The sequence below is a fragment of the Eubalaena glacialis genome, chromosome 6, assembly GCF_028564815.1.
Source record: "Eubalaena glacialis isolate mEubGla1 chromosome 6, mEubGla1.1.hap2.+ XY, whole genome shotgun sequence".
In the NCBI taxonomy this organism is placed as follows: domain Eukaryota; kingdom Metazoa; phylum Chordata; class Mammalia; order Artiodactyla; family Balaenidae; genus Eubalaena; species Eubalaena glacialis.
Genome location: NC_083721.1, coordinates 95,222,116 through 95,249,042, shown reverse-complemented (window position 1 = coordinate 95,249,042; position 26,927 = coordinate 95,222,116). Strand labels below are relative to the sequence as shown.

General features: G+C 41.3%; 1 protein-coding gene across 1 annotated transcript in view; it reads right to left on the bottom strand.

Moving 5' to 3' along the window:
• Positions 1-26,927, bottom strand: part of NCEH1 (neutral cholesterol ester hydrolase 1) — a 63,988-nt gene that overhangs the window by 13,591 nt on the left and 23,470 nt on the right. The window contains exons 2-3 of the mRNA XM_061194467.1: positions 7,092-7,320; positions 5,076-5,145 (exon numbers count right to left, since the gene is read on the bottom strand). Of these exons, the coding sequence (XP_061050450.1) occupies positions 5,076-5,145; positions 7,092-7,320 (299 nt within the window). The remainder of the gene's footprint in view (positions 1-5,075; positions 5,146-7,091; positions 7,321-26,927) is intronic.

Below are 26,927 nucleotides of genomic sequence, written 5' to 3'. Positions count from 1 at the left end.
ATCCTTCTGAAGGCTCTCAGGATCATCCACCCTTATTTCTTATTTTCCTTAGTCATTGCCAGAAGCATAAGTCCCCCCATCTGTCTTCTCTCATATTTCATTCCCTTAATGCTCTCTGCCTCCTCCCGTCCTCCCAAGCCCTCTCATTACACCACTTTGGACTTCCATGACCAATTCATTCTGTCTAACTAGGTTCTGCTCATCCCTAGGAGCTCGATTCAAACCCTTCAAACTAGGTAAGATCTTACCTACTCGATGCCTCCATTACTACTTCACATCACTTATCACATTTAATATTACTTGTTCAAGGTTTGATTTCTCATCTAGATTGTAAACTCCATGAGGACAGAAATTATGCCTGTCTTACACTGTTATGCCACCAGAATTTAACACAATAGCTGGCACATAACAGGAATTCAATAGGTGTTTATGGAATAAAAGAAAGAGGTGAGCAGTGAGAAGAAATATGGTCCCACGTTAGACCTCTGAACATACTTTCCAAGAGAAACATCACGATCATATGATGTTGGCTATACCTCAACTAGAGCATAGGTTATGTGGCTCTTTGTGGGTTGGCTCGCCTGGATGGATCCTAATCACCTTAGCTCATTATTTCTGCAAAGAAAAGTGCTGTGAGTTCCAAACACGTTGATAAATAAATTAGTTAAGTTGGACCTTTCTGTCCTATGGCTAGAGCACTAACCCTTCAGACTTGTCTAGTGATTTAGAGTATCAGAAACCCTTTTATCTCAAATGTCCAAACTGATTCTCATAACAACTCTCTGAAATCATTAACCCAACTCAAAGTGTATCTACTTATTAGCATACATGTTGAAGCCATGTACTGGGTGCAGTGGGCCCAAAGGAAAGAGGACATGATTCTTGTTCCCAGTAGCTCACGTTCTACATACACAGGAAAGATTCCTAACCCCATTCTGCACGTGAGGTTAAGTGACTTGCCTGAGATTACACAGCCTTGAGTAATGGTACTTGCCCACTGCTGTGATGCTTATCTGCTGATAAACCGGATGCTACGTTGAATAGATTTGGTGCAGTGGCAAGTGAAGATGAAAGCAGGGCCCTTCTATATTTTAGTTCTTTTTTTAAAAAAAAATCTTCTTAAAAACACCCTATGCAGTGGAGCAGTGGTTAAGAATCTGCCTGCCAATGCAGGGGACACAGGTTCGAGCCCCGGTCCGGGAAGATCCTACATGCCGCAGAGCAACTAAGCCCGTGCGCCACAACTACTGAGCCTGCGCTCTAGAGCCCGCGAGCCACAACTACCGAAGCCCGCGTGCCTAGAGCCCATGCTCTGCAACAAGAGAAGCCACCACAACGAAAAGCCCGCATGCCACAACGAAGACCCAATGCAGCCAAAAATAAATAAATAAATAAATTTATTTTTTAAAAAAAACCAAAAACACCCTATCCATCCTTCTTTGTTTTATGATAAGCATAGACTTAAAAGAACACCTGTGTCACTGGAGACAGATGCTAACCGGTGGAGAAGGGCATGTAGGAAGAGCTTAGGCATGTTGCCAGTTGCTTACATTAGCCCTAGAGGATAAGGCTTGTGTGGAGAATCCTTATGGTACCAAGTAAAACAAGTCCACCTTCTCTCCTTTCCTCAGGCCTTTGCGGAGCTGGAGCTACACAGGAAACCACTGAAGAGGCACTGAGCTAAGGCCAGCTCACCAGCACCAAGCTGCAGGGCCTTGCTCCATAATGGGGTTCAGCTGCTTAAACAGCCCTGCCTTCCTCTGGGCAGCTACCCAGGCCAGATGATACAATCGTTTACTTGAAGGTTCCTGCATTATAAAACTGCATCAAGGGCCCTTGAGTGATCTGGGAGGCCCAGCTGAGGATCCAGGGAAGCCTGGGAGCTGTCCAGAGCTGTCCAGTGCCACATTTGCAGAGGAGGAAGCCACAGCATCACTCTGATTCTAAGGCTCCTGTTCACAGGGTCAGAGCTGCCTAAATGACTTAGGAGACCAACCCTTCCAAGGAACTGGAGAAGCAAGGATTCTCTTAGGTCTGCGATCTGGAGTAGGGGCAAGAAGGAGATGAGTTATGAATGGGAGTGCAGCTGGCAGAGAGAGGCAGCTGAGATTACACAGCCTTGAGTAATGGTACTTGCCCACTGCTGTGATGCTTATCTGCTGATAAACCGGATGCTACATTGAATAGATGTAGGGCATGGAAAGTGGCTGATGTTGCCATAACCCTGTCACTCAGCATCATCAGCTTCCTTCAATATTAGTTTGATACTGGGTCAAAGAAGCATAGGAGCCTGGGGAGTGATTCCACCTGCCTCAATTCCCCACTCCACATATGTGACTAAGTAGCTATGTGACCTTTTGCAGGTTACTTAATTTTTGGACCTCAATTTCCTCATCTATGAGGAAAATATCAAAACACTTACTTTGGATGACTTATACGAAAGTTAAGCAAGACTCTTTATTCATTCATTCCATAAATACGTATTGGGCTTCCCTGGTGGCGCAGTGGTTGAGAATCTGCCTGCCAATGCAGGGGACACGGGTTCGAGCCCTGGTCTGGGAGGATCCCACATGCCGCAGAGCAACTAGGCCCGTGAGCCACAACTACTGAGCCTGAGCGTCTGGAGCCTGTGCTCCGCAACGAGAGAGGCCGCGACAGTGAGAGGCCCGCGCACCGCGATGAAGAGTGGCCCCCGCTCGCCGCAACTAGAGAAAGCCCTCGCACAGAAACGAAGACGCAACACAGCCAAAAATAAATATAAAAATAAATAAATTAATTAAAAAAAAAGAATACAACTCAGGAACAGCCAGATGGAAGAGATGCGAAAGTCAGGGTAGGTGGGAAGGGGTGCAGAGCTTCCATGCCTTCTGGAGGTGCACTATTCTCCCCAAATCTACATCTGTTCACCAACTGGAAGCTTTCTGAACTCTGTCCTTTGGGTTTTTATGGAGGCTTCATTACCTAGTCATGATTGATTAAATCATTGGCCATTGGTGATTGATTCAACCTCTAGCCCATCTCCCCTCCCCAGAGGCCAGCGGGGTGGGAAAGTCCCAACCCTCTAATCACATGGTTGGTTCTCCTGGCAACCAGCCCCCATCCTTAGGTGCTTCCAAAAGTCACCTCATTCACATAACAAAAGACACCTTTTTTTTTTTTTTGGCCGTGCAAGGGGGGCAGGGGCGGTATAGTTCCCTGACCAGGGATTGAACCCTTGCCCCCTGCAGTGGAAGGGTGAAGTCTTAACCACTGGACTACCAGGGAAGTCCCACAAAAGACTCCTTTAACTCTCTGAACACTTAGGAAATTTGAAGGATTTGGGGAGCTGTGACCCAGGAACTTTGGACAAAGACCAAGTACATGTGAAAAATACACTTTGGTCATCTGAATGACCAAATATATATTTCTTACAAATCACAGTATCATAAATTTCCACTATCTGCCAGGGACGTTTCCAGACACTAATGATCAGCAATGAACAAAACAGACAAAAATCCCTAAAACCTCTGCCTTCATAAAACTTACATTGTCTACTTATATTCAATACAATAAATACATAATAAGTTATATATATGGTCTGTCAGATGTTGATGATAATTTTGGAGAAAAATAAAGCAGAAGAAAAGTGGACTGCAATTTTAGGGGTGTCAAGGAAGGCCTTGCTGAAAGGATGATATTTGAACAAAGATCTGAAGGAGGAGAAACAATATATACATAGCACCTGCACAATGCCTGCCATGGAATAGGTACCATGATTTTTGTATTATTACCATCACTGCAATCATTATAATTATTATTCACTTTCTTCTTAGTGTCCCAGAAAAATAGCTAATATAGAACTGGTAGAAACAACTCAAAACACTGATATTAATATTAATACTAATAATGATAATAATAGCTACATTAACTAAGATTGGTTGAACACACTATTATTTACAAGGTCTGAATTACAGAACCTAACTCCAGGAGAATAACTTCTCCAACTCTTGGTGTAGGAGACATTCTCTTAAAATGCTGATTGGTTTTTAGATTTAAAAAGGCAGTAATCATGTATAGTACTGTCTGGAGTACAGTAGTACAGTATCTTTATTTCAAGCCCAGGGTGTCCGGAAGCAAGTGTAAAAGAAGCGGTGAAGTAGCTGGTACACTGCTAAGAAGCACCAAGCGATGACGATTGTGTTTGTTGGACTTACGAACAAATTGGACTTAGGAATGTGCTCTCGGAACAGAACTTGTTCGTTCTGAGACTTACTGCAGGGGACTTAACTGTATTTCCACTTAATTTTAAATGAGTGGATCTAAAAAAAAAAAAAAAAAATTAGTGGATCTGATGGAATAGTAGGAATTATCTGGTATGTCCAAACTTCCTTTGCTTTCTCAGCACTTGTGAAGGTAAAGTGAGAGAATTAACACAGAAAACAGTCACACTATACAGGAATTTTTTTAACTTCAACATTAGTTGAAATTTATAGTGGTAATTTTTAGAATATGCTTTTACTTGGCTGTCTAAGAAAAAACCTGATGGAAAAAATCCCTTCTCTCTTATGCTTTTATCATAGTTTATTTCCACATAACAGCATAACAAAATAATCTTTCCCTTTAGGGTTTTTCTCCTGAAATTCCATGAACACTGTCTGACCTTGCAGTTCACAAGGTTAATGATTCAACTATAACTTATTAAAGTTAGTTAGCTATACTTTAATTCCTCTTGAAAGGCATTGCATGGCTTTCTTACACTTTAATAGTCTAATAATACAGAGCTATACTAAAGTAAAAAAAAAAAGGCTGTAATCAAACTATATACTATAAATAACTGATTATATATTTCTCTCAATTTCAGCTAATTCTGTTTCCAGAAGTTTCCAAAACTAAAATAAAAAGATAGTTTGAGGCATTATAAAGCTAGTTCAAGAAATTCTAAGTTACATCAGAAATCATTTTCTGTGACTTTGGGAAAATCACTTCACCTCTCTGGACTTTCATTTTACACTCTAGCACTTGTAAAATAAAATAACTAGATGGTTATCTAGGATTCCTTCTTGAATGTTTTTCTGTGACTATTATTAATTACTTACTCAATGGAGACAATGACAGCATTCAATTCCTCAGCCATTGCTTTACACAGTTCATCATAATATCTGATTTCTGAAAGAGACAAAGGAGCAATCACTCACTATAAAGCAGCTTATTTAATACTGTCCATTCTTAAATTCTGCTAACTATGGATTGTTTTTAGACTTGGACTTAAGTTATTAATAATAAAAACAATAAAAAGTAAATATGAACATATACCTCATTAACAGAGCTACATGTACAAATGGAAAAAATTAATCTGGTTTCTCATAAAATGCAATTACTATAAAATAACAGGAAATCCATATTAGATTACCTTTGAATGTGTTTTTAACTAACTAAAAAATTATTTCATAATGGACTATATGAAGTACATCAGATTCATTCTGATTTTGTAGTTCTTCAAATGTATGCCTTTCCAGAAGTCATAGAAAATAAGCAGTTTCCTCCTTAGAACCAAAAAATTTTTCTCTTTTAACACCATCATTTGCTGTGATTCAGAAAAGTCACCAATTTGAAGAATATGGTGTTTCGTTTAAACCAACACAGAACAAATAGAATTTTAGGAAGTCTTAGCATTTCTTAGAAAGAGAATCCAAAGGTTTGCAATGACAGAAGCAATTTTAATATGTAAAAATTTAATCCCTTAGGCTGTTCTTTTAATATATTAATGTTTTTATAATATATTAAGAGCTGGATTGTGTCAACAGAAAGCCAAATACTACCTTATTTATAGGTTTTCCAAGGCAGTCTAAGAACCAGAAGTTCAATAACTACATAAACACCTGCATACCTACCTCTAGCTCTTCCTCTGGCAGAAGTGATCAGTCAAAATTATGTGGAAAAGGCCAGGCTGACTCATAATCCATACCATTCCTGGCACTTATACTTCCTGGCCTCTGATGTACTGATACTATCTCACCTGGCAAGTGTCCAGTGCTACAGATGCAATCTTTTCTAGGGCAGAGACTCTGTCTTACTCAGTTCTGTATCCCCATCACCAAGCACACATTAGGGTGACCAGAGGTCCAGGTTTGCATACAACTCTTTGAGTTTTTGTACTGAAAGTCCTGCACCCTGGGAAACTACTCAGTCCTGGGCAAACCTACATATTCAGTAATCATCTTATGGAAATGTGAACAAATCAATGAATAAAAGAATAAATGATGAATATGGAGCTAAATGAAATGAGATTACTAGGAAAAGTTATACTTTTTGGCTTTTGCTGCATTAAAAAAAAAAAAAAAAGACAAACTAAAACAAGTTGCTATCGCCTTTAAACTTAGGGGATGCCAAAAGCTCTGGGCTGAAGATGAGAAAGTAGCGCCATGATAATTACAAGCAGAGATAAGGCCCTTATTTCCTCCTTAGTATGCTTTTCACTAGGCTGCTCCCCTTGGCTGCCTGACATTTTTAATGTGTGCTCTGCTCATGAACTAAATACTAAATGAACCAATACTAAAGAGAATGTTCTTGAACTTTGCAAGGTCATTTCCTTTTAACTGTGGCATATGTTTTATATTTTCATCTTTGTTTTCACAAGCAGATGAAATGTTGATGAGTTAACGTGTATTCAGAAATACTTGTTCTATTTCATAGAAAGATGTCTTTAAAACACAAGTTGGCATAGAGCTACAGATAATTGCCTCATATTCTGGCCCAGGGAAACTTTACCTTGTTTTGGTGCAGAAAGCAACTTCAGTACTTCACAATAAGTTAGTCTAGGATTTAGGTTACAGGAAATATTTTCAAAACAGTCTGCCTGAATTAACAAACAAACAGGCAAAACCCTTGATGTAGGGTAGCTATATAATCAATCATCCAAACCAGGACCCTTTCAAGAATGGAAAGGGGGGGCACTATGAATAATTTTGCTGAGACAATAGGGATAACTGGGACTGCCAGGGGAACCAAATCCAGTGGCCCCCTTCTCCTTACCCAGTAAGAAAGTCAATTCAATCACACATCTCTGTGGGCCAGCTACAACCCCAAACAACCTGAACGTGACCAGGACATACTTGCACTTGCCAAGGCCCAGCCTCCTCCGTGAATGTAAACAACGCTGCGTTTCAGCGGCTCTTCTGGCTTTGCAGAGGCTTCAAACACTCTGACTTCCACACCGTCAAAGTCAGTGTCAGTTACTTTCACCTGAGCAGATGACCATGCGCTTTTCTTGCCAAAAGAAATGATGATGAAGTTCAGCGCGAGCAGATGGTGGCTGAGGCCCAAGTAGTGTATCAGGTTGCTCTGCAGGATGAGGGGGGAATGAGGGAGAGTGTGTGTCAGCTGAGTTATCACCTGAGCCACACTCACCAACCCTTCAGTGTTCGAATTCTTACAAGCAATTGTCGCTGCCCTTGAGGACTCACTGGCTACTTTTAATACAATAACAAATCATATTTACCTTTCGTTTTCAGAGCTTCGAGAGTTATTTTCATCTGAAAATATCAGAGTAAATCTCCTTTGATCTTCAGATAGTCTCTGAGAGGGAAATGTGTCATCAGTCTCATTTTATCAAGAAGGTTTAGAAACTAGCTGAACTTGCCCATTTCGCTGGATAAATGGCAGTTCTGCGACTCAAACCTAGGAACTGTGAATTCCAGGATTCAGTCCCTTCCCCCGACCCCTGCCCACCCTAAATCAGCACATCACAGTTCCAATAACATACTAGGAACGGAGGAAGAATACTTTATTTGAATACAAATAGAAGAGAGGAGAGTTTTATATTTACTATAAGTATTTTTAAAGTGTTTTTAAGCTTATATATTTAAGTGTGTCTGGTTGTTTTGAGAGTGAGAGAAAGGAATGAGTGTGTGAGAGGAAAGGAGCAGAGTCAACTGCAGCCCTGGCATTTAGAAGCAGACCAGCTCAGACACAACCAGGAGCTTTGCAGAAATGTACAAAGAACATGCAGCCTGTTGTCGCTTCCCTTTTGAGCCCTGAGGGCATTGAGCTCTGCATTAAGTGTTCACAGGAAGTTATCTGGTTGGAGAGGAGACCCAGGCCATCCACCCAGCAAAGACTCTGTGGAGTGTATTCCCTCTTTCTACTTCTTATACAAGCTCTTCCTATTGAGTACACTTATAAAACTGACCTCCCTGCGAGACCTACTGGCCATGTTTCAAAGTCAGAGAATTAGAAGCCATCTGGAAGCCAGTGACTAGTTAAGGTAGAGAGGCCCAGAAGTGTCACAGAGTGATTAGAAACCTTCCCGGCACAGGTGCGTGAACTCAGATACTGTATCGCCTAGTGGATCTCAAACCTTGAAGGGGAGCAGCTGTAGAGTAACAGTGCCCTTCTGTAGAATATGAAACAGAACACTGATGATTAGTGAAATATTTATTGCCTTCATAAGATCAAGAAAACAATGTTACTAATAGAAATGAGAACTGTATGTAGTCTGCAGTACACCATAATACAGCTTCCCAGCATGTACATGGGGGCACACTGGTATGCCTTGAAGAGGATACAGATGTGCTGTGACACTGATCCCCTCAGCCCCTGGGCAGCCAAGTTCCTGAGCTGTTTACCCCAGTGTCCCATATAAAATTGTATACATACGCCGTGCTGTGAAAAGAGTTGGAAAGACTGCATTATAAAACCATTAGCGAGTGTTCATGAAAAACAAGAACAAGAGGCAATTTGTCTAACCATGAACAGCTTTTCCAGTAATTCTATTAATATTCATTTGCTGGAAATATATGCAACAGGAAAGCAAACGAATATTAAGAAAATAATTCAATTTCTATACGTACAATTGACCAATTTATTGAAAAAGTTAAAACAACTGTTAACGTTCTCGATACGAAACAAACAAATGTGAGTGTGTGCACGCACACACATACAGAGGGATCTAACCACAAGTTTAAGGGTTTAAGGTCTTTGGCAAATTGGGAAAAAACAATCATCACTTAAGTTTCGTGGTAACACGTCAGTCTAACTTGGAGTATATGGAGATCTGCCAGGACATGGCTGAGAATGTATTCACTAAGATTTCTAGAGTTCACACAATAAACCCTTGTCAATTAACAGAGAACACGCAAGATCCATTCCATTTCTCACAGGCCAAGTAGCTTGATAGGCATCAAATAATAAACTATGAACAAAGAAATGGCAGGCTTGGCTCTGTTACTTTCTGAACTACATTTTTTGTTTTTAGTTAAACGAAGACTTCATTGAATATTTAAGACAAATCATATGAGTTTCTTCAACTAAAGGAAAGCTGTAAAACAAGTGAGTTGTCTTTACAAGGCAGATTAGAGAAGAGTATTCATTTTCATAGAATCCACCCCTGGTTTCCTTTATGTGTACTGCATGCTCTGAGTGCATGCAGACTTGCCTCAATCTGCCCATACCTTTCCAGAAGCACCTCTGCTGTATTAGCTTATGAGCACTTGCATTAATAGAATTTCTGAACAACTATCTGCATTGTTCACAACATTGACAGGGTGGTGTGGGAGCAGAAGTGCTGATTGGAGAAGGGATAGTTTGTTTATGAAGGAGAAAAAGATAAGCAGATGGGTGTAAGAAAGGCTGGATGGGTGGGAAAAGAAGAATCCAGAAAGGTGTTAAAATAAAATTGTGCTAATGTTTGGAATTGTATTGATAAATTAGAGAATGAAAAATCATTATCCTACAAACAATACTGACTTTGTTTCAAAATTTGAAAATGAAGAGAATCAAGCAGTAATCTGTCATTAACCAATTTATCGTTACTATTATTAATAATAATAGTTATCACTGCCTGAGTGCCTACAGTATGAGGAGAGGTTGTTGAATTCCATCTACAATTCTGTTATTTTCCTCCTTGTGAAGAAGAGAGAAGAGAAGTTTAGAGACTAAGTAACCAGTATAGAAGCTAGATTCCTGGAACTATGAGAGGGCTGCAGGACATAAAGAATTACCCTAGAGATGCTGGTTGAGAACAGTAGTGTGGGCCCAGGAAGCTGCTCTGAGTCCTATCCAGGATAGGATGACATCTGTATGTGTATGTGCTGTCATGTGGCATGATCAAACTGTGAATGGTATCTAACTTTTTTCCCTAATATCTGTTTCCCTTAGGTCCTCTCACTACTCCCCTCCCATCCCTACTGTCCAACAAGTAAAATCAGTAGCCAAGCCTTTATGTAGTTGTTACTTCAGGGAAGGGATATGAGAACAAATAGCAAAGAAACAGAAATGTCTTCCTGCTTTTGATTTTCAAAAGCCTATATCCTTTGGAGAATTAAAAAAGACATTGATTTAGGAGATTACATGATGAGTAAGAAGTCTCCTAGAATAGAAAGTGATTCTCCGAGCTAGGTGGTGGAAGAGGGGAGGAGAAATTATTAGAGATGAAATGAGGAATGAACGGATTGATATCTGAGATCCAATGAAAAAAGAACCTTGGGACACAACAACCCTCAGATATGTCTATGGAATCTGAGAGCAACAGACATGTGCCCCATGTCCAGACAGAACCGTGGAAAAAGGCAAGACTCTAGGGAAGAGTGACCGCAAGGTATGTTTAGGAAGGTGGTGCCTCAAATGGCCTCAGAGAGCCCCTCAGGCTCCAGCTTGTGCAGGAGCAGCAGAATGACTCCATGTGTCCAAAAAGCTATAAAAATAGGAAGGCTGCATAAGTGTCTTGCAGATGGGTCTGAGACAACTTCTCCATTATCCGTGGCCCACTACATGTTCTCAAGGGTCTAACAGGAATAGAAGAGAGCACTAACGGACCTGAAGGGCTCTTATAAATAAGAACAAAGGATATCCCAGGGCAACTTGTAGGAACCAAACACCATGGACCAGGTGGAACATGAATGTGGGCTAAGGATGAGTACCCAGATGGCTCCCCCAAGCATTATGCCTCAACATCGCATGAGACACTTCAAAACCTAAAAGAAAACAGTGATGGGGGAATACCTAAATTCATTGGAATTAAGTTCTACCTAAAGAATGAAGGCTCAAAATACAGATCAAGTTATATTTCTTGCATCCTTGAGTTTGTGAAATGAGATTCAGATCCACCCAAGAAACATTCTCTAGTTAACAAAGTTTCCTGAAACCTATTGAGAAGTAGCTGGAAAACTCCAGTAGCACAAAGAAGCAAGCCAAGTGTTAAGAATTTCACAGGTTGTGAATTGACCCAGTCTTGGCTAGTTGAAGTACCCCAGGGCAGTACTAGAGGTCTTAAAACTTGCCCCATAACCATTCCAGGCTGTAGAAGGGAATTCTGCCTGAGGAGGTGGAAGGGATGAAGGGCACTCATTACACCTCAGTAGAACCAGATACAGCAAAATAGGTGGCCACTGGCTCCCTACCCAGGTCTGATGACCAAAGGTCAGAGGACAAGCAAAAATCAAAGGCAGCCAAGCAGAATCTATACTCTGCTTATTAAAATATGTTCGTTGTTAGTTTATGAATGGGGTTGTTCTCTGCTAATTCATTCACCATACAAATTAGAAAATCTATTCAACGGGCAGGGAAACTTAAGGGGGAGAAAAAGACCATCTTCTGGAGGTCAGGGAAACAGAGGAGAGCCAAGACTTGTAAATGAATAGCTGATGTTAGTTAAGCAATACAAGCTTAGTAAGGGAAACCTAGATAAAGGGTTGCACAAGCCCAGAGAAGGAAGGAATTACTTGTGTCTGTTCGTTCTGGGATGAAATCCGATAAGGCATCTATTCTGAATTGTGCCTTAATAGAAGACGAAGTGCGAGTAGCAAGGAAAAGGATAGGAAACCAAGATGCCAAAGTGTCGGGCAAGTGTTATAATTCAAATGCCTATGGGAAGAAAAGCTAAGTAAGGCAAGTGTAGGCAGGGGGAGCTGGCAATAAAAGGCTCAGTCTAGGAGGCAGGTAGGAAGCCAAAGTCAGCAGCACAGACTGCAGACTGAATACCTGGTTAAAAGCCCATCTCCCCCGCTTTCCAGCAGTGGGGTCTTGGGCACGTTCCTCACCCTCTCTGTGCCTCAATTTCTCACCTATAAAACAGAAATGACATACTAACTGGTTCAAAATACTGTTGTGAAGCTTAAAAAAGTAAAAACCCTTAAAACAGTGCCTGGCACATACCAAGCCTTCTATGAGTTAGTTACCGTTACTGTCACACCTCTGATCCGGAAGATCACTGCACGAAGAAATGTGAGCCCAGGGACAGATAGCTCGATGTTTCCAGGGAAGCTGAGACTATCATTTTCTCCCAGTATGTACATTTGTTATTAGGACCCCAATGATCACCAAGTTCTGAAATTACTACAGGTGAAAAAGATGTCAAATAGTTATTTCTAAAAAGTTCATCTGTATGCTCATGTCAACGTGGGAGGGAGAGGTGGGGAAAAGCCATAGTACACTGATATTCCACACACATCAATAACTTAGCATGTGGTCAAATTTCAACATGAACCAACCACATTAAATAGTTAGAGCATCTATTATAACTCACTACCTGCTTCATCTCTCACATTCAAAGTTTTGCATTCCATGCCAGTGGTTCCCCAACTTTTCCAGTGATGGCCATTTCATTCTGTCAAGCAGCTTTTAAATTCTCCCCTCCAAATTCTGCTCTCTTTCTGCCTATTACAGGAAAACAATTTCGTAGAACACGTACCTGTATGAAAATTTATGGTCACATTTTTTTAAACATTGTAAAGTTTGAGTATACTTTAAAATGCAGATTTTTTTTTCTATTGGTGCACAAATCATATGACTTTCACTTAAGACCACTGTACAGATCACCTGTGATTCACTAATGCAGCACTTTTGTTCTACAAACAACCTCAATGTTTGCGCCAAGAAACTATCAAAAGTCAAGTAACTATAATTCAACAAGTGTTAATTAGGCACCTACTGTATGTAAAGATTCTGCTACATGTTACAAGGATACAAAGATGGGTGAAAGATGGACTGAGAACTTACGTAGCTAAGAATTTAAATCTTGACTGACTCCCGCAAATTTCCATCTGTCCTTAAGTTTTCACAGTTCTCTGAACTTTCTCTAAGACTTTAACTTTTAAGGGAAATCCTCTGGTTTTAAAGCATTGATTCAGATTAATTTTTTTTTAAGTTGCAGACCAAACAAAACTTGCCTGCAGGCCAAATCTGGACTAAGGGCCACAAGCTGCAACTTCTGATGTAGAGGACGATCCAGTCTTACTGCAGGTGCAGCTGGAAAGGTGGTGGCAGATGAAATGCTCTTAGTTGTTAATGGTTAAACAACAAAGATTTTGGACATTCTTTTTAACTTTTTATTTTATATTGGAGTATAGTTGATTAACAATGTGTTAGTTTCAGATGTACAACAAAGTGATTCAGTTATACATATAAATGTATTTATTCTTTTTCAAATTCTTTTCTCAATTAGGTTGTTACAGAATACTGAGCAGAATTCCCTGTGCTATACAGTGGACACTCTTTAATGAGACTATACTTTGGGAAAAATTATGCAGCTGAGGTGTACACAGTAGATTGGTGGGAGAAGAGACTAGAGGGCAACAGCTATCATAGTTTGGCAATTGTCCACAGGAGAGAAATGAAGGTCTGCCCCAGGAGAATATAGAGGAGGGAATATATTCAAGAGAGTTCACTGAGACGGAGTTGATAGGCCTTGGTAACTGCTCACAGAGTAGTATATGGGATCAGGTAGGCAGGCTGGTAGGACACAGAGAAAGGATTGAAAGATCCTGGAGGGTCCTCACTTGGAGAATGAGAAACAGAGAACACAGGCAGAACAGTCAGCGAAAGTAAGAAAAGTTCCATTTTAAAATTATTCCATTTAAAGCCAATGGAACATCTAGGTAGATAGGTCCAAAAGACAGATAGCAAATGCAGGGTCAGATATTCAAGGAGGTCAGGCCTGGAGGAAGAGCTCAGAGGTAACTGTTAACAACTCAGACAGTAGTAAGACTCAGGAAATTTAGTGAAGAGACAGAACACAGTGACAAAGAAATAGACCAGGGAGGAAAACATTCTTTGACAGGCTGAAAAGAAGAATCTAGAGGGAGAAATCCAGAGAGTGGCAAGAGCAAAACTGAGAGTGAATCAGAAAGTAAAAGTCAAATTTGGAAGAATTTTTAAATAAGACTGATAAATTGGCAATTTGAGGGAGCTGAGGACTAAAAAAATGGCCATTAACATAATTAGGAAGTCATCACTACTAGCCAGGAGAAGTTTTAGGCACATTGTGGAGGCATAATCCAATTATTTCAACAGCCTCGTCATTGCTAGCTCTGCATTCCGACTACTGCTCCCTTAAAGATTTAATGGTTGTACCAACCTTTTGGCTTTGTCAAGATCTTCTCATGCCTCCCATTCCAACCTGCAGAGAATTCCCGTGTTCATGGTTGCTCAAGCCAAGTGGTAAAAGTGTCAGTCCAGGCTAAGTGGTACTCAGGAATTACAGCACCATATCAGTCTTCCTCACTCATGTGCAAAACTGGTCTAATTTCCAAGCTTTGTGTTAGGCAAATCTAGAAAACTGGTTAGGAGCAAACACTAGGAAGCTTGACTGCCTAGGTTTGAATCTTATTTCTACTACATGCTGGTTGTATGTCTTAGTTAATGTTCCTATGCCTTAATTTCCTCATCTATAAAATGGGAATAAAAAATAAAAATAAAATGGGAATAATAGTACCTAACTCACAGAGTGTTTCTGAAGATTAAATGAGTTAACATGTAGAAAGCACTTAGAACAGTGCCTGCCACATAGCAAACACTACGTAACTATTATGATTACCAACTCATAATTAATATTGTGAAAGTGTTACTTAGTTTTTATCCCACAGAACAAACTGGACAATATTTAGGTCTAACTTACTGTTAATTACAAACTTGACAATAGTTAGGTCTAACTTACTGTTAATTAAGACTAACTAGAGTATTTAGAGAATGTTTGCTTAATTTATTAAAATTTACAAACTAAATGTTTAGAACAACTTGACTTGCTTTTGGCCATCAGTAACTTTTATGTTAACTTGTAATTTATGGTTAACTTGTAAGATCCCAGCATATCTTCTAATGAATTTGAGATATTATAAAGTTCTCCAAAAACTCTAAGTGATTTTTTTAGTTCTCTTTGTAATAAATATATATCATATAGAACTTGTAGAAGGAGAAACACTGTTAGCATCAGGACCTTAAAGAAATTGCAAGTGACCTGGAAAGAAAAATTAGATTTATAGGCTCATTTCAGAGATGGAAGGGGTAAGAGGGGGTGTGTAAAGGGTTGACTAAGAAGGTACTGGAATGGCCACCCTTCAGAGAAAGAGACCCAGAGGCAAGATTGAGTGCCCAGCCCAGGGAAAAAAGAAAAAAAGGCATAACTGTCCTACAAATGTGAAAGACATGAAGTTGTGACACAGACAAGTTCTTACATGGGCTGATTCCAATCCAACCTCACTTTTGGAGGTCGAATAGAGCTAATCACACATTTCTTCTAATGTTACACAATTCAGCCAGCTGGCCAGCGCTCCACCTCTGAGAGAATGGATAAGAGATTGAATGGATTCCTCACCACTGGAGGGAAGCTGCCTGGGAAGCTGGAAAGGTAATGCAAGGTAACAGAATCAGGTCCTAGCCCTGCCTCTTACCAACTTTGTGGGTTATGCAAAGTTATTATGTCATTCTGAGCCTCAGTTTTTTCCCGTGTGTTAACAAAATCAAATCTCATCCCCTTTCATTTGGTTATTGTGAGAATGTAATTAAAACATCTGGCACATAGCAGGCATTGGTGTATCTTATTTTATTCCTCTAAGCCAGTGGTTCTCAAAGCTGGAAGCATATTAGAATCACCTGGAAACTTTTAAAGATTACCAATGCCTGAGTCCCATTCCACACCTATTAAACAATGATCTCTGGGAATGTGACCTAAGGCATAGGTATTGTTTTCAGCTCTCTAGGTGAATTCCTAGAGGAATTCCTTGCATACATAGCAAAGTTGAGAATCACTATGTAAATCAACAAATTCATTCGACCAACATTTAAGTACCTATTTGGTCTGACTGTTCTGCCCATTGGGGGTACAAGGATGAACAAAGCACAATGGCCTATTTTTGAGGAACATATAAACGTGGGAACATCCTAGACATAATAGATGATTATGATATGATGCAGAAACTTAAAAAGTAGAGATATGTACCTTAAAGTACAAAAGTATGTATCAGTATAACCAGCTTAGGAGAGAAGAGACAGAGTCGGCCTCTTCTGGTTGCCTGGAGATAGTAGCAGCTGATTGAAATGAGTTTAATGAGTGATCAGTAGGCTGGTGAAGGAGAGGAGGGTGGGGAAAGGCACACAGATGTCTGTGGTTGTGGGGCATGTGGGCCACACTTCAGTCTTCTGCCCGTTAATCTTACTTTGTTTTGCAAGTGTTCAGCATCACCCTCCTCCAGTAAGGTTAAGAAGGCATCGAAGTCCTCTTTCCTAGTCCCACCCAGATTACAAGGATAAAAACATCCCTTTATTTGCTGGGGGTTGGATCTGTAATCTAACTCAACTCTGATGAAAGGATGGGGTTCTGCTGGCAGGCTTTAGGTTACATGGTAAATTGCACCAAAGAGGGAAAGTCAATTTGCTCAGGGAAAGGAGGAATCGTAAAGTTGAATAAAATAAAAATGAAACCTTAGGGAACACCATCCTTTAGAGGGATAGCAGGCAGGAGAGAAGAATCGATCATTAAAAGATCCCTCCTCCACCCCCAAAAGAAGAGGAAGTAATTATTATCATGGCAAGAAAAAAAAAAGATTGGAGAAGTTCAGCAGGGCAGAGAGTTTCAAGAAAGAGCAAGCTGTTAAATGTCAGCAGAGGGACTTCCCTGGGGGCACAGTGGTTAAGAATCCACCTGCCAATGCAGGGGACACGGGTTCGAGCCCTGGTCCAGGAAGATCCCACATGCCGCGGAGCAACTAAGCCCATGAGCCACAACTACTGAGCCTGCACTCTAGAGCCTGCGCTCTAGAGCCTGCTGGCCGCAACTACTGAGCCTGTGTGCTGCAACTACTGAAGCCCGTGCACCTAGAGGCCGTGCTCTGTAACAAGAGAAGCCACCGCAATGAGAAGCCCACGCATCAAAACAAAGAGTAGCCCCCGTGTGCGCAGCAACGAAGACCCAATGCAGCCAAAATAAATAAATAAATAAATATATTAAAAAAAAAAATGCCAGCAGAGAGGAAAAGTAGGTCTATGGTGTTGGCAATGGGGTCATGGGATCTTGGTGAACCCAACAAGTACAGTTTAGTCAGAGATGTGGGCCTGGAAGCCAGATTGTAATGGGTTGCAAAGTACATAGGAGTGAAGAAATAGATACGGTGAATGTAGACAGTACTTTCACTGTAGAGATAAAGAAGGCAGTAGGACAACAGCCTGAGGGAAACAGTAAAGAAAAACCTTTTTTTTTTTTTTCCAAGATGAGAGACACTTAAGCACACTTCTAGGGAAAGAGCCTGTGAACAAGGAGAAACAAAGGTTACAGAGGAGAAAAGAAATGATGTGTGAATTAAGATCCTGGAGGATGAAGGGGAGATAGGATATAGAAAACAGAAGGAAGGGTTAGACTTGGGGTAAGCTGTAAGAGAGGAGTGTATAGGAAGCAGGGAGGAAAGCAGAGAAGATCTGCCTCTAAATAGAACTTGATTTCTGTTGAGTCAGTTCTGCCTTTACCCTAGAGAAGACAGTGACTTTTCAAAGACTACCCTCTTTGAAGGCAACCCATTACAATCTGGCTTTCAGCCCCATATCTCTAATGAAACTGGACTTATTAGGTTCACCAATGACACCATGACCCCACTGCCAACACCAATGACCTACTCGGGGAGCATTTAATAACTTGCTCTTTCTTGAAGCTCTCTTCCTCCTGAACTTCTCTAGTCTCTTGCCATGCTAATAATTAATTCCTCCTTTTTTTCTTTTGGGTTTTTAATTGATTGTTTCTTCCTTTCCTGTCCCTTGGCCCTGTAAATGATGGTTTTCCCCAAGGTTCCATTTTTTATTTTATTCAGCTACATAATTCCTGCTTTCCCTGAGCAGACCAATGTGCCACCATGCCATAATGCCTGGCAAATAGGAAGTGCTTACTAGCAGCCTAATAAATTAAATGGCTACGATCTCTATCCGTATGCTGGTGACTTCCACATCTCCCATCCATGATCTGTCTTTCTTAAGCTCTGGGTTCACTTTTCCAACCATCTCCAGGATTATACCCTATATGCTCTTCAAAATGAACATGTTCTACACTTGCTTCTCCACTCCTGACTCAGCAACTCACTCCATTAAATTTTCAATGACTGAACTGACCATAAATCTAGCTTCCAAGCTAGAAATCTTAATATTTTCCTCAGCTCCTTCCTTCTCTCACATGATATCTAATCAATCATCAATTCATGTCAACTCTACCTGCCAACATTTTCTGAATCTAGCTCTACCCCAAGACTCTAGCCCGACTCCCATAGCTGCCTTGATTAGATGCTCATCATTTGCCTACTAACTTGAATTCTAGAGAGCACTTGCTTTCTCTATAACCTGCTCCACACTGCTGTCAGGGTTCTTATCCTAAAAGACTGACCACAATACCTGGCTGCTTAAAAACTTCCACTGACTTCCGGTTTCCTACAGAAAAAAAAAAATCTGAACTTGACATTCCAGTCTGGTCCCTCTCTACATTCCAGCTCCATTTCTCACTACCCCACCCTTTGTACTTTCTAGTTCTCTAGAGTCAAACGTACCCAGGCATAACTTGCATAACTCAATTTTTTCCACTACCTGCTATTCTCTTTGGCAATATCCTTCAGTTCTGTGCTGGAGCCGGCTCTTGCCATGTCACGAAAATCAACTTGTTAAATGTACAAGTCAGTTGACATCAGGTCAGTAGCTTGAAAGAGACCATGGGGGTGGGGTGGGTATTTATATCATGGAAATCAGCAATAGCTCCAAATCAGCGTTTCCCCACGCCGCACCCCCAGAGAGCACTCCACTGCCTCTACTTCACCCTTCCCCATCCCCAACTCATCCAGAGCATAGCATAGCATTTTAGGGTGTGGATGATAAAGGCAGTCAGCCAAGGTTCAATCCTGGCTCTGATACTTGCTAGTTGGGTAGTTCTGGGCAAGTCACAAACTTCTCTATGCCTCAGTTTCTTCATCTGTAAAATTGGGGGCTTCATAGCACTTCAGTCTGTCCTATAATGAAATCTTGCTACCTTAGCTCAGCTCTGGTAACTCACAAAGTAAATCTCACAGTAGCTTGGAGCCAGGCTGAATCATCAGCTGCATGTTCCTAAACTGAGAGCTATATAAGGACTTCTGGGTAGCAGAGCCCTTTAAGTGACGTAAACCCCATCTTCAAGGCTTCCTCAGAAGAAAAGGTTGTGAAGAATCACTTTTCATGATCCTGCCTTGAGATTCTTTGAGCAAGGGCAGAAAGGCTTAACAAAATAAGATAGAGAGACAAGAGCACAGAATTTGGACAGAGCCCAAGGCCAAGTCCTGGCTCCATCATTTATTAGCTACGTGACCTGGGCAAGCTTCCCCAGTTGTCTGGGCCCAAGTTTCCGAGATAAAGGAGTAAAAAAGAGTGCACGTGCGGAGTAAACCCACGTTATCGATCGTTGTCCCCTCTCTCCAGAGGCCCAGAATTGGCAGGATTCTTGCTCAGGCCTTTGGTAGATCCCCATCCAGTTAAGGACCCTGCCTATAGTTGTCCTTTCTCCCTTATTTCCTTTAGTCAGCATTATTTTTATAAAGTAAACCTTTTGGCCCACACTCTGAGAACAGTCAGGGACCAAAAGAGTTCTGTGCAGGGCACTCTCTCCATAGAGCAAAGCACTGGAGGGAATTATGAAGCCAACCTGTGAAGCACAAATGTGATTATGTAACGGTAGGGTTCTCTGATGAGATTGCTGTATTACAATTTCATACTTGTTTAGCCTTTTATGGAAGACTTTATTATAAGTTACAAAGCAAACCTGAGGAGAACCTCACCACCACTCACTAATAAGGTAATCTAGAAGAGAGAAAGGCAAGAGCTCTCAAAGGGATCTGACACCCTAACTCCTTCACCCTAAAGCCTTCAGTTTCTTCTCTCACTGCAATTCAACCTGGGGGAACACAAAAAGGAGAGGCTTGTCTCTTTCCAGTCCCTAAACTTTTTTGTTTATTTTTTTACTATCACACAGACGACAGTTTCTGTATCGCCAATGTACTTGCTTAGCTCCAAAAGCCTCCTATATTCAAGGGGGATAAGAGGTCACATGTACTGACATTTGCTCTCTGCCAGTCACCGTTCTTAGTCTGGAGTCTCAGACCAAGAGCACTCCAGTGAATCACCCAACGTCACATAGGCATAAAGTGGTGGGCTGGATTTGAACCCCCTCTGGCTCCAGAACCTTCAGCCATCATCTGCTATAGCCATTCATTAGTCAATTGATTCTCAAACCTACTTCAGAAAACTGGAAGATTTTCACATCTGGAATGACCCTTTAGTGTCCCATATTACACAAAGGGAAACTGAGGCCCAGAATGGATACATGACTCTCCCAGGAACAGCAGCTTAGCCTTGACCGCTCTGGGCTGAGAAGGCACTCCTCTCTGCCCCTGTCCTCCAGCTCTTCCTCACCAGCACATTTCTCTCCCAAGCCTTCTCTGCTAACACCTTTCTCAGTCCTGTTCCTATCTTACTCCCCTTTACCTTCCATACACACGCACATGAGAGCTGATTAAAAAAATTAGAGTTCTTTTGTACTCACATCTCTGTTACCTACAACAGCAATAACTAGATTGTGAGCTCCTTGGGGCAAGGTCTGAGGCTTGGAGATCAAATTTTTTTCCAGTGTCCCATGTACACAGTCATAAACAAATGTCCTTTATGAGGCTACTCAAGCTGCAAAAAGCCTCCACTGTCAGGACAAGCAGCATTTGTCTTCATCTGAGTGTTCCAAATAGCAGCTGAATCAGCGCAGCACAAAAGAATTAAACTTCTAAACAAAACCTCCTAAACTCCCTTCTGCTATATGGCAGTTCAGAGCTTGCCCACTCATGCCCTCTGCTTGGCTTCACAAGTGTGTTACACAGGATACTCCAGGAGTTGAGTTAATCTTCTGCTCTATGTAAAGTGGAGAAAGCAGCAAATTAGATGTCTCTTTGAAAAATTGTTTATTAAATGGTATATAAACCCAAAAGATAAAAGGCAAGTGATTTTTATAGATATCTACTCATGTCTGAAGAGACACATTCAGATGATAATTATAATAAATTAACACCCCTTTGGCACATTCAGAATGTGATTATAATAAATTAATACATACTATATAAAATACATAATAAATTACAATATTTATAATAATTACTCTTTTGTACAGTACTTTAGTTTATGACCATTTGAGCTTTCACTGGTTTGAATTTCACAAGGACCTGTGAAATAGGAAGAGCAGGTATTACACTCATTTTTTGCTCATTTGAGGCTTAGAGAAGTTAAATGCCTTGCCCAGGATCGTAAAGCTCCAAGTTACAAAGTGAGTATGGGTACCCAAAAGCCCAGCTGACTGCCCCATCACTCTGAATGTTATTACTCAGAGCTCAGAAGAAAATCAACAACCAAACCACTGTTTAAAGCTGAGTTTTTCCCATCACACAGGTCTTGAACACTTAGGAGTAAAAAGTGTAAAATCAGGGTAGAGAGGGGAAGAAGGTCATGAAATGTATCCCAAACTCTACCCTACCGGCTACATACTCTCTTTGCCAGGAGATCTGCTGGGCTGGGTAGCTGGACCAGTTTGCCTATGTAAACAGTGCCTAAGAAAATTGGCATCAGTGCAAAAGCCAGTGTTTACAGCAATTAGAATTTCTACAGCCAGCAGTGTCAAGTTAATACAGCTCAGTCACTCCTTGGCCTGAGGCATTAGGAGACAGGCTGGACCACCAGGCTCAAGAAGGAAAGCAGAAGGCAGGGCTGTTGTGATAGAATCTGGAGTCCCCAATGATGGAGGTTTTACTTTTACCCCAGGAGAGGCTTCTCGATTTAACAGATTCAGGAAGTTGAAACAATTTACTCCTCACAAACGTTTAATCATGATCCACAACAATCTAATGTGTTTAATGTATAACATATTAAGTCTAAGTCAAAATATCTGTATAACAGATGAGATAACTATACAGTGGTCCCTTGGTACCAGTGGGGGATTGATTCCAGCACCACCACCCCCAGCATATACAAAAGTCCGTGGATGCTCAAGCCCCTTATATAAAGTGGCGTAATGCAGTAGGCTCTCTACATCCAGGGCTTGAAGCATAGAATATCCATCCAGGTGAGGAACGGTGGAAACCGAGGACTGACTGTATTGCTGTCCTAAGGTGAACTTATAGGTTAGATATCCCATCATAAGGAAAATGGTCCATATCTATGATATGACTTTGAATCATCTCTCTTCATGATACTTTTTAAGAACATCTATTCTTCCTCTCCACGCACCCGTCCCTTTCAATCCCAGGGACAAAACTTAGGGAAGCAAAAGTCTGGTTCCACTAAAAGATATAAATCCCAAATGAAGAGACTAAAGGAGTTTGGCAAAACAATAGGTTAGTAAGTTATTCGGTTTAAAAATTCACCTGTTTTTAAGAGAAGGTCATTGAGAACTAGTTCTTTTGTCTCTTATTTCTATTATCACCATTACACAATCAGGCAAGTTGTCCAGTCCAAGATTATTCAAAGGGTGTTCCCCAGACTGGCAGCATCTGAGTACAAATTCTTGTGCCCTACCTCTGCCTACTGAATTAGAATCTCTGGGAGTGGGACCCAGGAATCTCTCCAGGTGGTTCTCTTGCACATTAGAGTTGAGAAACACTGGCCTATACTCTTCAAAGTGTGAAACAGTCTCTCATTAGGCAGTTTTTGTTGTGACTGATTTTCTTTGCAACAGCAATGGGTCAAAGTCCTGGGACAATGCTGCTAAGGGCGGGGCTTGCAATGACAAGCCACAGTGGAACGTCTGAATGACCACACTGGCTTCCTTCAGGCTTGAATGATCCCTTCTCTGAACTCCTCCTTATCCTTCAAGACACCTCATCTGTAAAGGCCCCCCCCTGACTGTACCCTCCTCGGCACAGAACTGATCTCTTTGTGTTCTGTGTGTCACACTCTGTGTGTCAAGATGTGGCTTGAATGTATCTCCTTTTCTGCACCTCTCCTTTCTCAGTGTGAGGTTTGGTTTGTGTCCTGCTCTCCCGTCCACTCTTTGAGAGTAGGAACCCATTTGAAGAAATCTGCATATCCAAGCAGCTGGTACGCAGAGATGAATGGATACAGAGGGGGAGTTAGATGTGCCTCAAAGCTGCCGGACAGGGGAGGCTTCTACTCCCCAGCCTCCTTTTGTGCAGGAGCTCCGGTCACAGGCCTGCCCTCTCCCACCTCCTCCAGCCCCTCCCAGGCGCGGCCCAGTTTCTCTCCCTGCAGCTGGGCCCTCACAAATGCCACCCCTCCCCTTTGCCACTTCTCTAACACCCCAGACTCAGGGAACAAGGGACCCCCGGAGCCAAGCCAGACGGTGGAAGAGGCGGTGGCACAAGAGCCGGAGCACAGTGGGGACTCAGGGTGCACTGGTCACCTGGAAGAGGAGCCCCAGGCCCCGGAGGAGAATGTACCAGGCCTAAAAATGGCTTCCATGAGAGCTTGATGCGCTCTGTGAAAAGCCCAGTCCTTGCCCTCAAAAAGCTGCAGAAGCGACAAGATCAGATAGAAGCCATATTTGAAGGAACTTCAGTCCCTGGGAAACAAGTACAATGACATCTCTAAGGTCTCATTTGCCAAGATCCACGAGCCCACAGGCGAAATGGAGGGACAGGGATGAACCCTTAGAGGCTGAGGGCCAGGGGACGAAGAGGTGGGAGGAGGAAGAGGAAGAAGACGATAACGAGGTGTATTTAATGGTCAGGATCCCCACTCTGAAGTGTCTGATGACCCAGAGAAATAAGAAAGGGCAGAGCTTGAAGAGGAGAAAGAAAACTAAGGAAACAAAAACAAAAACACTAAAGCATTTTAAAATATTGGTGAACTTAAGAAACGCCCAGGTTTATCATTAAAATACAATGTGAACCCGGTCCGACATTCTTAAAATATATGAAATGGAAGCAGTCAGATCCTGGCCAGTCCCTTAGTTTTAAATTTGACTTTCATTTGAACACAATAAATATATCCAAAGGTGTGGGAGAAGATTTACCCTTGAGATGACCTTTTCGTGAGCTCTTCTGGGAGGATTGGAAATTGAGGCTTATAAAGGTTGTCAAGTAGGTACAAGGTAAAGATTTTCATTTTGAAACCCATTCATCATAACAGCATGCTACACATGGAACACCAAGCCAAAACTTAACATGTTTTTGATGCTTAATTCTTCAACGCCTTCACAGCCCTGAAATTTCCTAGTGCGGAAAAAAGCAGAACCCAAGAAAAATGCTGTCTTTTGTAACCCAGAGATCATCAGCTTTACACTTCAGAAGAGAGTGATGGATTCGGAGAAGCTTGTGTTGGATGGAGATCAGGACATTATTGTTAATGAGTCTGGGAAAACCACCAATCCAAGTGTGTGCCCACACCCCCAGCTCAGAAGCAGAAAAGATTTAAGTTTGCTTGCATTAGCTGTGCCTTCATTATTTTGCTGTGTAGATACTGAATGGTAGATAATAAAATGTTACTGTTCAAGGATAGACACAGCAGCTAAGAATTTTCAGGAAGAGTGCATTTAACTTGAAGACTCAGCTTCTTTGTGGGTTTTGAATTGTGCGTGACTCAGAAATTTATTTTAAAAAAACATAAACCTAAGGTTATTTACCACTGTGGTATTAATAAAACCTAGCATTGTCAGAGATGTTCTTCCTGTCTTACTGAGTATTGGATAAATAAGGTGACTAAGCACATTTTCTTTCCGTCAATGCTTCGCTGAAAGTTGCCACTTCATCATTCTTTTATAACACAAAATGAATAGAATCATTAAATAAAAATGAATTAAGGAGTGAATGTTTGCATAGGCAACAGTTCTTTGAAGCTAGATACCTATCAACACAGGTTGTAAGGATAATAACAATGCATTTGTGCACTGCTTCATCTCTAGTACATTGCGGGGCATTCAGTACATGTACAGCAAACACTTGTGGAACAAATGGGTGTCCATAACCACACTTAGAAGTATGTGTTTAATGCTTGAAAAAGAAATACACTGGTACTTCTCATATATCTAAACTATTTACCAAGACAAGCATTATCATGTCTCATAATTATGAAATTACTAAAACTAATTCTACCTTAGCAAATACCCAAGAAAATCAAATGTAGAAAATGTCACAAGACTACAAACAATGAAAATTGGCAATGGCTCACTAAACTGTCATTATCCGGAAACTCTACTAACAGAAAAAAAATTGGGTTGGCCAAAAAGTTCGTTCGGGTTTTTCCGTAACTTACGGAAAAACCCGAACGAACTTTTTGGCCAACTCAGTAAATCAGGGTGAAAGTTAATCAAGTAAATCAATTCTTCAGCAGAGTTCATGACAACTCATCTAGTTCAAATGTCTGGTGGGTTTAGCTCAGAAATTAAACCACATTAACATTAAAAAGCCAACTGAACACATACTATGTGCAATGCTGCAGCGAAGTGCCAGTACTTGGAACACACTGTTTCACAGAGTACCATTAAAGACCCATCCCTGTGGAACTTGTAAAGGGCCTCTGTTGACCTAATTCTCTCTAATCTAGGTCTCTGCTCTCATTTACTCATACATCTTTCTCGCCAAATCCCTTTCTGAAGGGCTCAATCCTTACTAACTTAAACTAGATGCCAATAAAGTCATATAATTTTAAAATCTTAAGGGCCTATGCATATAGACTGTCTTCTTTGAAAACTGAGGAAACTGATGCACAGAGAGGTGGGGTGACAAGTTCCAAATCATCCAGTTACTGACGTGTTTGGACCACAACTCAGGTCAACAGAGTCCTAGTCTCAGGTTCTTTCACTACATCTCTACGGAAAAAAGTTTCAATTTACCTCAAAGTTTCTAAGACCCTAACCTTTTTTTTTTGCTTCCCCTTCATAGCAAAATTGCTTAACTCTACACTTATTTTTGTTGTTTTAATTCCACCCTCCCACTTTACCATTCCATCTGCCTCCCAAAACTACAGCTAGAGCATCCCTGTTTCAACAGCATCCTCCTAAATCCTCACCATCTGAAACCTTTACAGAACTGTCCAAAGACATGATTCTTGAGCTCTCTTTGATACCTCTGGCTTTCTAGGCTTTTGTCGCCTCTTTACATACTTAGAATATTAGCATGTGAGATCTGAAAGGAAGACTACAGAGCACGTTTTCCCAAACTGAGTTCTATGGAGCAGCAGTTTTGAGGTGATGATTTCACACAGAGGACAAAGAGTGAAGGGTTCTGTGATCCTGTGATCAACTAAGCTTAGGATATGCTGCATATCAATTCTTTTCTCAGAGATTCACAGTGCACATCAGGTTTTTAAAGACACTGACAAGTCCCAAAAGAAAACAAGAAATTTATTTAACTCTGCTGAGTCATTCATCTTTTCCACCTATTAAATTCCCTTAAAACTGATTGGGGGGCTTCCCTGGTGGCGCAGTGGTTAAGAATCTGCCTGCTAATGCAGGGGACACGGGTTCAAGCCCTGGTCTGGGACGATCCCACATGCCGCAGAGCAGCTAGGCCCATGAGCCACAACTACTGAGCCTGCGCATCTGGAGCCTGTGCTCCGCAACAAGAGAGGCCGCGATAGTGAGAGGCCCACGCACCGCGATGAAGAGTGGCCCCCGCTTGCCACAACTAGAGAAAGCCCTCGCACAGAAATGAAGACCCAACACAGCCAAAAATAAATAAATAAATTAA